Raw genomic sequence first — 12,500 nt, forward strand, 5'->3', positions numbered from 1 at the left:
GGTTTCTTTCTATGATGGTGTTCAGTTGTGTAGCTGGCTGGATGGAGTGATCCTGGTGTTCAGTCTGGAGAATGAGAGCAGCTTCCTGGAGGTTTTTAACATTTACAGAGAGCTGTGTGTGAATCGGAATGTGGCTGAAATTCCCTTCATCGTGGTGGGCACTCAGGGTGAGCAGCACACAAATTATTCAGTTTATTATTCTACTGTTACCTGAGGTGCAGGTGAGCAAGGTGTGCTGTGTGAGTGAAAATGGATCATGACAGCCCCACCCACAACTGAGCCTGGCTGAAAACAACCTGCATCCACAAACAGCAAAGACCTACTCCCAAACAGCACCCACCTACCCTCAAACTACATAAATTTACAAACAAAATGCACTCACCTGACCCCAAACAACAACCCCTGCCCTACACCAAAGAATGAACCCCTAAAACCCTTCCTTACAGCTACACCCATACATGACTGTAAGCCCCGCCCACACTTCTTGTTGTTTAATTCTTAGATAAAATAACGAGCGCTAATCCACGTGTGATTGATGACGCTCGGGCGAGACAGCTGTGTTCCGACGTCCACCGCTGTGTTTATTATGAAACCTGCGCCACCTACGGCCTGAATGTCAACCGTGTGTTCACTGATGGTGAGACACACGCACACACACGCACACACACACACACACACACACACACACACACAAAATAATCACACAGACAAAATGTTATGTTACTATAATAAACAAAACAAATAAACAAAAAAACAATCAAACAAATAAATCGAGTTATGATGTCATGCAGCTGCACAGAAGATCGTTTCGATGAAGAGACAGCTGGCTCTCTACACGTCCTGCAAGTCCTTACCCAATTCTCCCAGTCACTCGGGCGGATCCACCCCACTGTGTGCAGCTTTTACACCACAGGTAACACACACACACACACACACACACACACACACACACACACACACACACACACACAATCAAACACTCACATACTCACTCACTCACACACACACACACACACACACACACACACACACACACACACACACACACACACTTCTACAGCTAATTCATAATTACTTAATGAGATTTTTATGCTGTGTTGTGTTTGTAGGCCAGTAATGGAGGACAGAGCAGTGATTATTCCTCGTCTCTTCCCTCCACTCCTGTGATCACTCACAAGCACATCAGCATGGCATCTGGAGGAGAGAAACTCAACAGAACATCTCAGTTCACAGTCAGTCACTACGTAATCTTTAAATCGCAATCCCTTACCGCTTAATATTAATCCCTAAACCATAATCCTTAATATGTAATTCTCAATTACATTCCTAAATCATTATACCCTAATAACCCATCTCTGAACCCTAATCCAGAATCTTTAATCCCTAATCTCTAATCCCAATCTCTAAACCCTAATTTTACCTTTACATTTATGGCATTTTGACTTACAGTTATTTCATTTATACATCTGAGCAGTTGAGGGCCTTACTCAGGGGCCCAGGAGCAGTAGCTTGGTGGTGCTAGGATTAAACGAGTGAGTGAGTGAGAAATTGGGCTAATCCCCAATATATAATGCCTACTCCCAATCTTTAATTTCTCATTCTAATCCCTAATCCCTACTCCCTAATCTTTAATCTCCAACCCTAATCCCTACTCCCAAATTTTTTATCTCCAATCCTTATCCCTATTGCCTAATCCCTAATCTTTAATCTCAATCCTAATCCATGCTCCCTAATCTTGCATTTCCAATCCAACTCCCTTATCCCTAATTCTTAATCTCTACAATTTAATCCTTAAACTATAATTTCTAACTCAGCATAACATTTTGTTTGTTTTATTGATAGTGTTGTTGTTGTGTAGTTGCGCAGAGGCAGTGACTCAGATCGGAGGTGTGCAGACAGTAAAGCAGATTTTGGAATTGGTCGCACAATCCCGATTAAACAGGTATGTATTGTGTGTGTGTGTGTGTGTGTGTGTGTGTGTGTGTGTGTGTGTGTGTGTGTGTGTGTGTAAAGGCGAGTGTATAGTGTATATATATATAATTGTAAGCAAAGAATCCACTGAGCGATAAGTGTTTGTGTGTGTGTGTGTGTGTGTGTGTGTGTGTGTGTGTGTGTGTGTATGTGTGTGTGTGCAGAGTGTGTTACTGAAGCGCAGTGGAAGTTCTCTGAAACAGGAGTGGAAGAAAAAATACGTGACTTTATCCGCTAACGGCACGCTGAGTTACCACTCCAACGTCAGTGTGAGTGTCACACGTCATCACCCACGCTGTCACCCACGCCATCACCCACGCCGTCACACGCCGTCACACACGCCGTCACACACGCCGTCACCCACGCCGTCACACACGCCGTCACACACGTCATCACACTTACGCCGTCACCCACGCCGTCACCCACGCCGTCACCCACGCCGTCACCCACGCCGTCACACACGCCGTCACACACGCCGTCACACACGCCATCACACGCCATCACACACGCCATCACACTTACGCCATCACCCACGCCATTACACTTACGCAATCACCCATGTCAACACACACGTCATCACACACGCCATCACACACATCAACACACATGCCATCACACGCCATTACACACGCCATCGCACACGCCATTAGACACATAGCTACACACATGCTGTCACACACACGCCATTAGACACATAGGTACACACACGCTGTCACACACACGCCATTAGACACTGTAGGAAATATGATGAGGACAACGATGATCGTAATAAGAAGTTTATAACAGCGTATCAGTGACAAAATACATGAAGCACTTTGGGTTTATCCGAGTCAAAAAGAACCCCCAGCAAACTCTGCCCAGATATTTTAGATTATTTTTCCCTTTGCAGTGTAGACAGGATTTAGCTTTTAAATGTAAATTAAATGTAGGAAATAAGTAAAGGAACACATGGCTGGGTGAGCGAGCCGGAGGTCACTGTTGTTTGGGACTCCGGCAAGACTCTCTATGGCAGCAGAAATAAAAGAGAAAGAAACACAGACATGAGGATCTCTGGGATAAGAGACGACCCACCACACCACCATCAACAAACCTGAGTGAACGTGTGAGAGTGAGGAGACGACAGCATCCAAATATCCCAGTTCACCAAACACTCCATATCCATGATCCCTCCAGATCTGCTCCTTTACCTCACAAACACCTACTGACTAAAGACTCCACTAAATAAATATGTGTTCAGCCTCGACTTGAACACTGAGACTGTGTCTGAGTCCCGAACACTGATTGGAAGGTTGTTCCATAACTGTGGGGTTTATAAGAGAAACATCTGCCCCCTGCTGGAGTCTTCATTATTTGAGGTACCAACAAATAGCCTGTACCTTTTGGCGTGAGAGCGTTAAGTGCTTTATACGTCAGTAGTAGTATTTTATATCAGTGTGAGATGGAATTGGGAGCAGTGTAGATGATTAAAACAGGGCTGATGTGGTCATATTTTCTAGATCTAGTGAGGACTCTTGCTGCTGCATTCTGAACTAACTGAAGCTTATTTCTGCACTTACTCCAACACCCAGACAGTAAAGCGTTACAGTAGTCTAATCTAGATGTTACAAAAGCATCAACTAGTTTTTCTGCATCCTGTAACGACATCATATTTCTAATTTTAGCAATATTTCTAAGGTGAAAGAAGGAGATCCTGGTGATATTATTCACGTGAGACTCAAAGTAAAGACTCGGGTCAATAATCACACCAAGGTCTTTGACTGCTGTACACACAGAGACAGAAACACCATCCAGAGATGCTACGTAATCAGAAAGTTTACTTCTAGCTGTGGTCCTAGTAAAAGTACTTCTGTCTTATCTGAGTTGAGCAGAAGAAAGTTATCAAGCATCCACTGTCTAATGTCCTTTACACACTCCTCAACATTGTTAAGCTGATCTCTCTCATCTGGCTTTGCTGAAATATACAGCTGTGTGTCATCAGCATAGCAATGGAAGCGAATACCATGTTTATGTATAATTTTACCCAGAGGCAGCAGATATAAAGAGAAAAGCAGTGGTCCTAAGACAGATCCTTGAGGAACACCAAACTTTACCTCAGAGAGTGTGGAGAACTCACCATTTACATCAACAAACTGATAGCGATCAGTCAAATAAGACCTGAGCCAAGAGAGAGCTGTTCCCTTTATTCCAACAACGTTCTCCAGTCCAGCAAGCAGGAGATGATGATCAATGGTGTGAAAAGCTGCACTGAGGTCGAGCAAAACAAGTAAAGAGACAAAACCCTGATCAGAGGCCAATAACAGTCATTTACCACCTTAACTAGCGCCGTCTCTGTGCTATGATGAGGCCAAAATCCTGACTGATACATTTCATAAATGTTCTTCCTCAGTAGATGTGAGCAGAACTGCTGTGCTACAACCTTTTCTAGAATCTTGGAGATAAAGAGGAGGTTTGATATTGGACTGTAGTTGGACAGCTGACAGGGTGAAGGTCAGGTTTCTTAATTAGGGGGTTGATAACTGCAGTTTGAAGGATTTAGGTACAAAACCAGTGCTAATGGAAGAGTTTATTATTTTAAAACAGGTTCAATTCCCTCTGGAATGATCTGTTTGAGGAAACTTGTAGGCGAGGGATCGAGAATGCAGGTTGATGATTTTGATGAGGAAATAAATGAAATTTAGGATATTCTCCTTCCATGCTATTTGAAATACTGTTCGTTTGGTTTGACTCCATTTACGTTCTAATTTCCGAGTGGTCTGTTTTAAGGTGTGTGTATGATCATTATACCACTATGCTGATTTTTTCTCCCTGATCATTTTGGTCTTAAGTGGAGCTCCATCATCTAGAGTGTAACGGAAGGTTGATTATGGGTATTCAGTGGCCCAGTCGAGCTCTGCAGGGTCAGACGAAGATTAAATTAATATCGATATTTCCGGAAGATTATTGCTAATACGCGCTGCTGTAGCTGACGTGAATGTGTTTAACACGGTAACGTGGTGAGGTACTAATGCAGTGACTGAGGCAGATTTTAAAAGAGATGAGGTAATGGTTTTAAATAGCTTCAGACAGTAGAATTACGACTATATTTAAAATTTTTAATCCAAATGTTAATAACAAATGCAAATTCTATGAGAAAATAATAATTCATGGAATTGACTGACTGGACCTGCTTTTGGACACTAAATATTTTATGTTGGTGTAAAGAACTGCAAACGTTTTACATTTGTGTTTAGTCTTTTGTGTGACGCTTAGATTATTGTTATAAATAGCTGTGACTCCGCCTCCTCTGTTATTTATAAGGGATTCGCTTCATTTAATGCTACTTATTAATTCGGTTTAATCCACATTTCTGCCAAACACATTATTTGAAACTCCTGGTCGGTAATAATTTTGTTTATAGTCAGCGCTTTTGACGTGAGAGATAATATTCAACAATCCTATCTTTAGATCAGAGGTACTGCTGTTTGTACAGTCGTATTTAATTTAATGTTAATCAGGTTACTTAAACTGACTTTCTGAGAATTCCTACATTTTGGTTTCGCTCTGGGGCAGTCATTCTCAATATGGTGGATCCTGAGTGACGACTCTGTGCAGCTAGCAGACAATCGGTTTAGCCTGTCTGTCTGCTCCCTGGCCTTGGCTCTGGACAGTCACTTGTTAACTAGTGCTGTTGTGAGACTATGACCTATACTACAAGAAATGAGAGCAGCACCTTCCTGAGTGGGATGGAGTGAGTAAGTGAGTAAATAAGCAAATAAGTGAGTGAGTGAGTAAGAAAGTGAGTGAGTGAGTGAGTGAGTGAGTGAGTGAGTAAATGGGTGAGGAAGTGAGTGAGGAAATGGGTGAGTGAGTAAATGGTTGAGTGACTGAGTGAGTGAGTGAGTGAGTGAGTGAATGAGTGAGTAAGTAAATGAGTGAGTGAGTGAGTGAGTGAGTAAATGAGTAAATGAATAAGTGAGTAAATGAGTGAGTGAGTGAGTGAGTGAGTAAATGAGTAAATGAATAAGTGAGTAAATGAGTGAATGAGTGAGTAAGTAAATGAGTGAGTGAGTGAGTGAGTAAATGAGTAAATGAATAAGTGAGTAAATGAGTGAGTGAGTGAGTGAGTGAGTAAATGAGTAAATGAATGAGTGAGTAAATGAGTGAGTGAGTGAGTAAATGAGTAAATGAATGAGTGAGTAAATGAGTGAGTGGTGGTGAGTGAGTAAATGAGTAAATGAATGAGTGAGTGAATGAGAGTAAATGGATGGGTGAGTGAGTGAGTGAGTGAGTGAGTAAATGAGTGAGTGAGTAAGTTAGTAAATGACTGAGTGAGTAAATGAATGAGTGAGTGATTGAGTGAGTGAGTAAATGACTGAGTGAGTGAGTGAGTGAGTGAGTAAATGAGTGAGTAAATGAGTGAGTGAGTACGAGATTGAGTGCGTTATCAGACACATGCCATCACACACACATCATCACACACAGCAACACACACACGTCATCTGACACACGACATCACATATGCATCACACACGTCATTACACACCCTTTATTTATTCACAAACAGGAAGTGAATTTATTCATTCAAATGCTAATTTTTTTACTATCATTAATTATATAATTACTATTATTACTCTGTGTGTGTGTGTGTGTGTGTGTGTGTGTGAGATTGTGTGTGTTTTTGTGTGTTTTTGTCTGTGTGTGTGTGTGTGTGTGTGTGTGTGTGTGTGTGTGTGTGTTTGTGTGTGTGTTTGTCTGTGTGTGTGTTTGTCTGTGTGTGTGTGTGTGTGTGTGTGTGTGTGTGTGTGTGTGTGTGTGTTTGTCTGTGTGTGTTTTGTCTGTGTGTTTGTCTGTGTGTGTTTGTCTGTGTGTGTGTGTGTGTGTGTGTGTGTGTGTTTGTGTGTGTGTGTCTGTGTGTGTGTTTGTCTGTGTGTGTGTGTGTGTGTGTGTTTGTCTGTGTGTGCGTGTGTGTGTGTGTGTGTGTTTGTTTGTCTGTGTGCTGCAGGACTACATGCAGAATGTTAATGGTAAAGAAATCGATCTGCTGCGTGTGACGGTTAAAGTTCCTGGGAAACGCCCCCCACGAGCTGTACCATCTTCTGCACCCCCCCCTGGGCTGAATGGAACATTTCAGGGTGAACTAACAGCAGACGACCCCTGTACAGGTGAGAGAAATAGGAAGTGAATAAATAAGTAAGAGTGAATAATTGAGTAAGAGAATGGATAAGTGAGGGAGTAAATAAATGAGTGAATTAATAAACAGGTGAGTGAGTAAATGAGTGAGTGAATGAATGAGTAAATAAGTAAATTAATGAGTGTGTGTGTGTGTGTGTGTGTGTGTGTGTGTGTGTGTGTGCGTGTGTGTGTGTGTGTGTGTGTGTGTGTGTGTTCAGGCTCGATGTTAGCGAGTGCTCCTTTATCAGTAGATGATGGAGGAGGAGGAGTGTATGGACAGAGAACAGCTTTTACTCTCTCATCTGTCCACAACATCGGTGTGTATCACTCAGCACACACACCACAACACTTTTTATCCATTTATAGTTACATTTAATTCTGTAGGAAAATATTATTACACTGATTTTAACATTTTAGTGTTTAATTATAAACTCAATTTAAAACTCTTGTGTCAGATATCGAGGGTGTGCTGAACCCAGCGTTAATAAAAGACCCGAGCACGTCTCCTACAGCCGACAGGAAGAAACAACGCAGGAAGAAAAACATGACTCAGAGATCAGAGAGCACACTGGGACACGCTGAGGGTCAGAGATCTTCACCCATCTCACTCCTCATATTCTCTTTTCTTCTCTTCTCTTCTCTTCTCTTCTCTTCTCTTCTCTCTCTTCTCTCTCCTTACTTCTACTCTCATTCTCTCTCTCTCTCTCCTTACTTCTACCTCATTCTCATTCTCTCTCTTCTTCTCTTCTCTTCTCTTCTCTCTTCTTCTCTCTTCTCCTTACTTCTACTCTCATTCTCTCTTCTCTTCTTCTCTTCTCTTTTCTTTTCTCCTTACTTGTACTCTCATTTTCTTCTCTCTCTCTCTCTCTTCTTCTCTTCTCTCTCTCTTCTCTTCTCCTTACTTCTACTCTCATTCTCTCTTCTCTCTCCTTACTTCTACCTCATTCTCATTCTCTCTCTTCTCTTCTCTTCTCTTCTCTTCTCTTCTCTTCTCTTCTTGTCTCTTATCCTTACTTCTACCTCATTCTCTCTCTTCTTCTCTTCTCTTCTTCTTCTCTTCTCTTACTTCTACTCTCATTTTCTTCTCTTCTCTTCTCTTCTCTTCTTCTCTTCTCTTCTCTTCTTCTTCTCTTCTTCTCTCTCATTCTCTTCTCTTCTTCTCTTCTCTTCTCTTCTCTTTTCTTTTCTTTTCTCCTTACTTGTACACTCATTTTCTTCTCTTCTCTTCTCTTCTCTCTCTCTCTCTCTCTTCTCTTCTCTTCTCTCTCTCTCCTTACTTCTACCTCATTCTCATTCTCTTCTGTTCTCTTCTGTTCTCTTCTCTTCTCTCTCTCCTTACTTCTACTCATTCTCATTCTCTTCTCTTCTCTTCTCTCTCTCTCTCTCTCTCTCTCTCTCTCTCTCTCTCCTTACTTCTACTCTCATTCTCATTCTCTTCTGTTCTCTTCTGTTCTCTTCTGTTCTCTTCTGTTCTGTTCTCTTCTCTTCTCTCCTTACTTCTACCTCATTCTCTTCTCTTCTCTTCTCTCTCTTCTTCTCTTCTCTTCTCTCTCTTCTCTTCTCTTCTCTTCTCTTCTCTTCTCCTTACTTCCACACTCATTCTAATTCTCTTCTCTTCTCCTTACTTCTACTCTCATTCTCATTTTCTTCTCTTCTCTTCTCTTCTCTTTACTTCTACTCTCATTCTCTTCTCTTCTCCTCTCATTCTGTTCTCTTCCCTCTCATTCTCCTCTCCTCTCCTCTCCTCTCCTCTCATTTTCTTCTCTCTCTTCTCCTCTCATTCTCCTCTCCTCTCCTCTCATTCTCTCTCTTCTCCTCTCCTCTCTTCTCTTCTCTTCTCTTCTCTTCTCTTCTCTTCTCTTCTCTCTTCTCCTCTCATTCTCTTCTCTTCCCTCTCATTCTCCTCTCTTCTCTTTCTTCTCTTCACTTCTCTCTACTTCTACTCTCATTCTCTTCTCTTCTCCTTACTTCTACTCTCATTCTCTCTCTCTCTTCTCTTCTCTCTCTCTCTCTCTCTCTCTCTCTCCTTACTTCTACCTCATTCTCTTCTCTCTCTCTCCTTACTTCTACCTCATTCTCATTCTCTCTTCTCTCTCTCTCTCTCTCTCTTCTTCTCTTCTCTTCTCTCTCTCTCTTCTCTCTCTCCTCTCATTCTCCTCTCCTCTCTTCTCTTTTCTTTTCTTTTCTCCTTCTGCACCCCCCTGGGCTGAATGGAACATTTCAGGGTGAACTAACAGCAGACGACCCCTGTACAGGTGAGAGAAATAGGAAGTGAATAAATAAGTAAGAGTGAATAATTGAGTAAGAGAATGGATAAGTGAGGGAGTAAATAAATGAGTGAATTAATAAACAGGTGAGTGAGTAAATGAGTGAGTGAATGAATGAGTAAATAAGTAAATTAATGAGTGTGTGTGTGTGTGTGTGTGTGTGTGTGTGTGTGTGTGTGTGCGTGTGTGTGTGTGTGTGTGTGTGTGTGTGTGTTCAGGCTCGATGTTAGCGAGTGCTCCTTTATCAGTAGATGATGGAGGAGGAGGAGTGTATGGACAGAGAACAGCTTTTACTCTCTCATCTGTCCACAACATCGGTGTGTATCACTCAGCACACACACCACAACACTTTTTATCCATTTATAGTTACATTTAATTCTGTAGGAAAATATTATTACACTGATTTTAACATTTTAGTGTTTAATTATAAACTCAATTTAAAACTCTTGTGTCAGATATCGAGGGTGTGCTGAACCCAGCGTTAATAAAAGACCCGAGCACGTCTCCTACAGCCGACAGGAAGAAACAACGCAGGAAGAAAAACATGACTCAGAGATCAGAGAGCACACTGGGACACGCTGAGGGTCAGAGATCTTCACCCATCTCACTCCTCATATTCTCTTTTCTTCTCTTCTCTCTTCTCTCTTCTCTTCTCTTCTCTTCTCTTCTCTTCTCTTCTCTTCTCCTTACTTCTACTCTCATTCTCTTCTCTTCTCCTCTCCTTACTTCTACTCTCATTCTCATTCTCTTCTCTTCTCTTTTCTTCTCTTCTCTTCTCTTCTCGTCTCTTATTCTTACTTCTACTCTCATTCTCTTCTCTTTTCTTCTCTTTTCTTTTCTTTTCTCCTTACTTGTACTCTCATTTTCTTCTCTTCTCTTCTCTTCTCTTCTCTTCTCTTCTCTTCTCTTACTTCTACTCATTCTCATTCTCTTCTCTCTTCTTCTCTTCTTCTTCTCTTCTCTTTTCTTTCTCTTCTCTTCTCCTTACTTCTACTCTCATTCTCTTCTCTTCTCTTCTCTTCTCTTCTCTTCTCTTCTCTTCTCTTCTCTTCTCTTCTCTTCTCCTTACTTCTACTCTCATTCTCATTCTCTTCTTCTCTCTTCTCTTCTCTTTCTTCTCTTCTCCTTACTTCTACTCTCATTTTCTTCTCTCTCTTCTCTTCTCTTCTCCTTACTTCTACTCTCATTCTCATTCTCATTCTCATTCTCTTCTGTTCTCTTCTGTTCTCTTCTGTTCTGTTCTGTTCTCTTCTCTTCTCTTCTCCTTACTTCTACTCTCATTCTCTTCTCTTCTCTTCTCTTCTCTTCTCTTCTCTTCTTCTCTCTTCTCTTCTCTTCTCTTCTCTTCTCTTCTCTTCTCCTTACTTCCACACTCATTCTAATTCTCTTCTCTTCTCCTTACTTCTACTCTCATTCTCATTTTCTTCTCTTCTCTTCTCTTCTCTTCTCTTCTCTTTACTTCTACTCTCATTCTCATTCTCTTCTCTTCTCCTCTCATTCTGTTCTCTTCCCTCTCATTCTCCTCTCCTCTCCTCTCCTCTCATTTTCTTCTCTCTCTTCTCCTCTCATTCTCCTCTCTTCCCCTCTTATTCTCTTCTCCTCTCCTCTTCTCTCTTCTCTTCTCTTCTCTTCTCTTCTCATTCTCTTCTCTTCCCTCTCATTATCCTCTCTTCTCTTTCTTCTCTTCACTTCTCTCTACTTCTACTCTCATTCTCTTCTCTTCTCCTTACTTCTACTCTCATTCTCTCTCTCTCTTCTCTTCTCTCTCTCTCTCTCTCTCTCTCTCTCCTTACTTCTACCTCATTCTCTTCTCTCTCTCTCCTTACTTCTACCTCATTCTCATTCTCTCTTCTCTCTCTCTCTCTCTCTCTTCTTCTCTTCTCTTCTCTCTCTCTCTTCTCTCTCTCCTCTCATTCTCCTCTCCTCTCTTCTCTTTTCTTTTCTTTTCTCCTTACTTGTACTCTCATTTTCTTCTCTCTCTTCTCTTCTCTCTCTTCTCTTCTCTTCTTCTTCTCTTCTCCTCTCATTCTCTTCTCTTTTCTTCTCTTTCTTCTCTTCTCTTTTCTTTTCTTTTCTCCTTACTTGTACACTCATTTTCTTCTCTTCTCTTCTCTTCTCTCTCTCTCTCTCTCTTCTCTTCTCTTCTCTCTCTCTCCTTACTTCTACCTCATTCTCATTCTCTTCTGTTCTCTTCTGTTCTCTCTCTTCTCTCTCTCCTTACTTCTACTCATTCTCATTCTCTTCTCTTCTCTTCTCTCTCTCTCTCTCTCTCTCTCTCTCTCTCTCTCTCCTTACTTCTACTCTCATTCTCATTCTCTTCTGTTCTCTTCTGTTCTCTTCTGTTCTCTTCTGTTCTGTTCTCTTCTCTTCTCTCCTTACTTCTACCTCATTCTCTTCTCTTCTCTTCTCTCTCTTCTTCTCTTCTCTTCTCTCTCTTCTCTTCTCTTCTCTTCTCTTCTCTTCCACCCCTCATTCTCTTCTCTCTTCTCTTCTCCTTACTTCTACTCTCATTCTCATTTTCTTCTCTTCTCTTCTCTTCTCTTTACTTCTACTCTCATTCTCTTCTCTTCTCCTCTCATTCTGTTCTCTTCCCTCTCATTCTCCTCTCCTCTCCTCTCCTCCTCTCCTCTCATTTTCTTCTCTCTCTTCTCCTCTCATTCTCCTCTCTCCCCTCTTATTCTCTTCTCCTCTCCTCTCTCTCTCTCTTCTCTTCTCTTCTCTTCTCTTCTCTTCTCTTCTCTCTTCTCCTCTCATTCTCTTCTCTTCCCTCTCATTATCCTCTCTTCTCTTTCTTCTCTTCACTTCTCTCTACTTCTACTCTCATTTTCTTCTCTCTCTTCTCTTCTCTTCCCTCTCATTCTCCTCTCCTCTCTTCTCCTCTTGTTTTCTTCTCTTCTCATCTCCTCTCATTCTCTTCTCTTCCACCCCTCATTCTCTTCTCTCCTCTCCTCTCCTCTCCTCTCTTCTCTTCTCTTCTCTTCTCTTCTCATTCTCTTCTCTTCTCCTTACTTCTACTCTCATTCTCTTCTCTTCCTCTCATTCTCTTCTCTTCTCTCCTTACTTCTACTCTCATTCTCTTCTGTTCTCCTCTCATTCTGTTCTCTCAATCTC

At 41.6% G+C, this 12,500-nt stretch overlaps 1 protein-coding gene across 1 annotated transcript in view; it reads left to right on the plus strand.

The window, feature by feature from the left end:
• LOC124401941 (arf-GAP with GTPase, ANK repeat and PH domain-containing protein 1-like) overlaps positions 1–12,500 on the plus strand; it is a 25,770-nt gene that overhangs the window by 8,261 nt on the left and 5,009 nt on the right. Inside the window, exons 5-13 of the mRNA XM_046874489.1 lie at positions 26–167; positions 503–637; positions 792–913; positions 1,110–1,232; positions 1,859–1,942; positions 2,136–2,240; positions 6,953–7,112; positions 7,341–7,439; positions 7,578–7,706. Of these exons, the coding sequence (XP_046730445.1) occupies positions 26–167; positions 503–637; positions 792–913; positions 1,110–1,232; positions 1,859–1,942; positions 2,136–2,240; positions 6,953–7,112; positions 7,341–7,439; positions 7,578–7,706 (1,099 nt within the window). The remainder of the gene's footprint in view (positions 1–25; positions 168–502; positions 638–791; positions 914–1,109; positions 1,233–1,858; positions 1,943–2,135; positions 2,241–6,952; positions 7,113–7,340; positions 7,440–7,577; positions 7,707–12,500) is intronic.

Source organism: Silurus meridionalis, chromosome 19, assembly GCF_014805685.1.
Source record: "Silurus meridionalis isolate SWU-2019-XX chromosome 19, ASM1480568v1, whole genome shotgun sequence".
Taxonomy (NCBI): Eukaryota; Metazoa; Chordata; class Actinopteri; order Siluriformes; family Siluridae; genus Silurus; species Silurus meridionalis.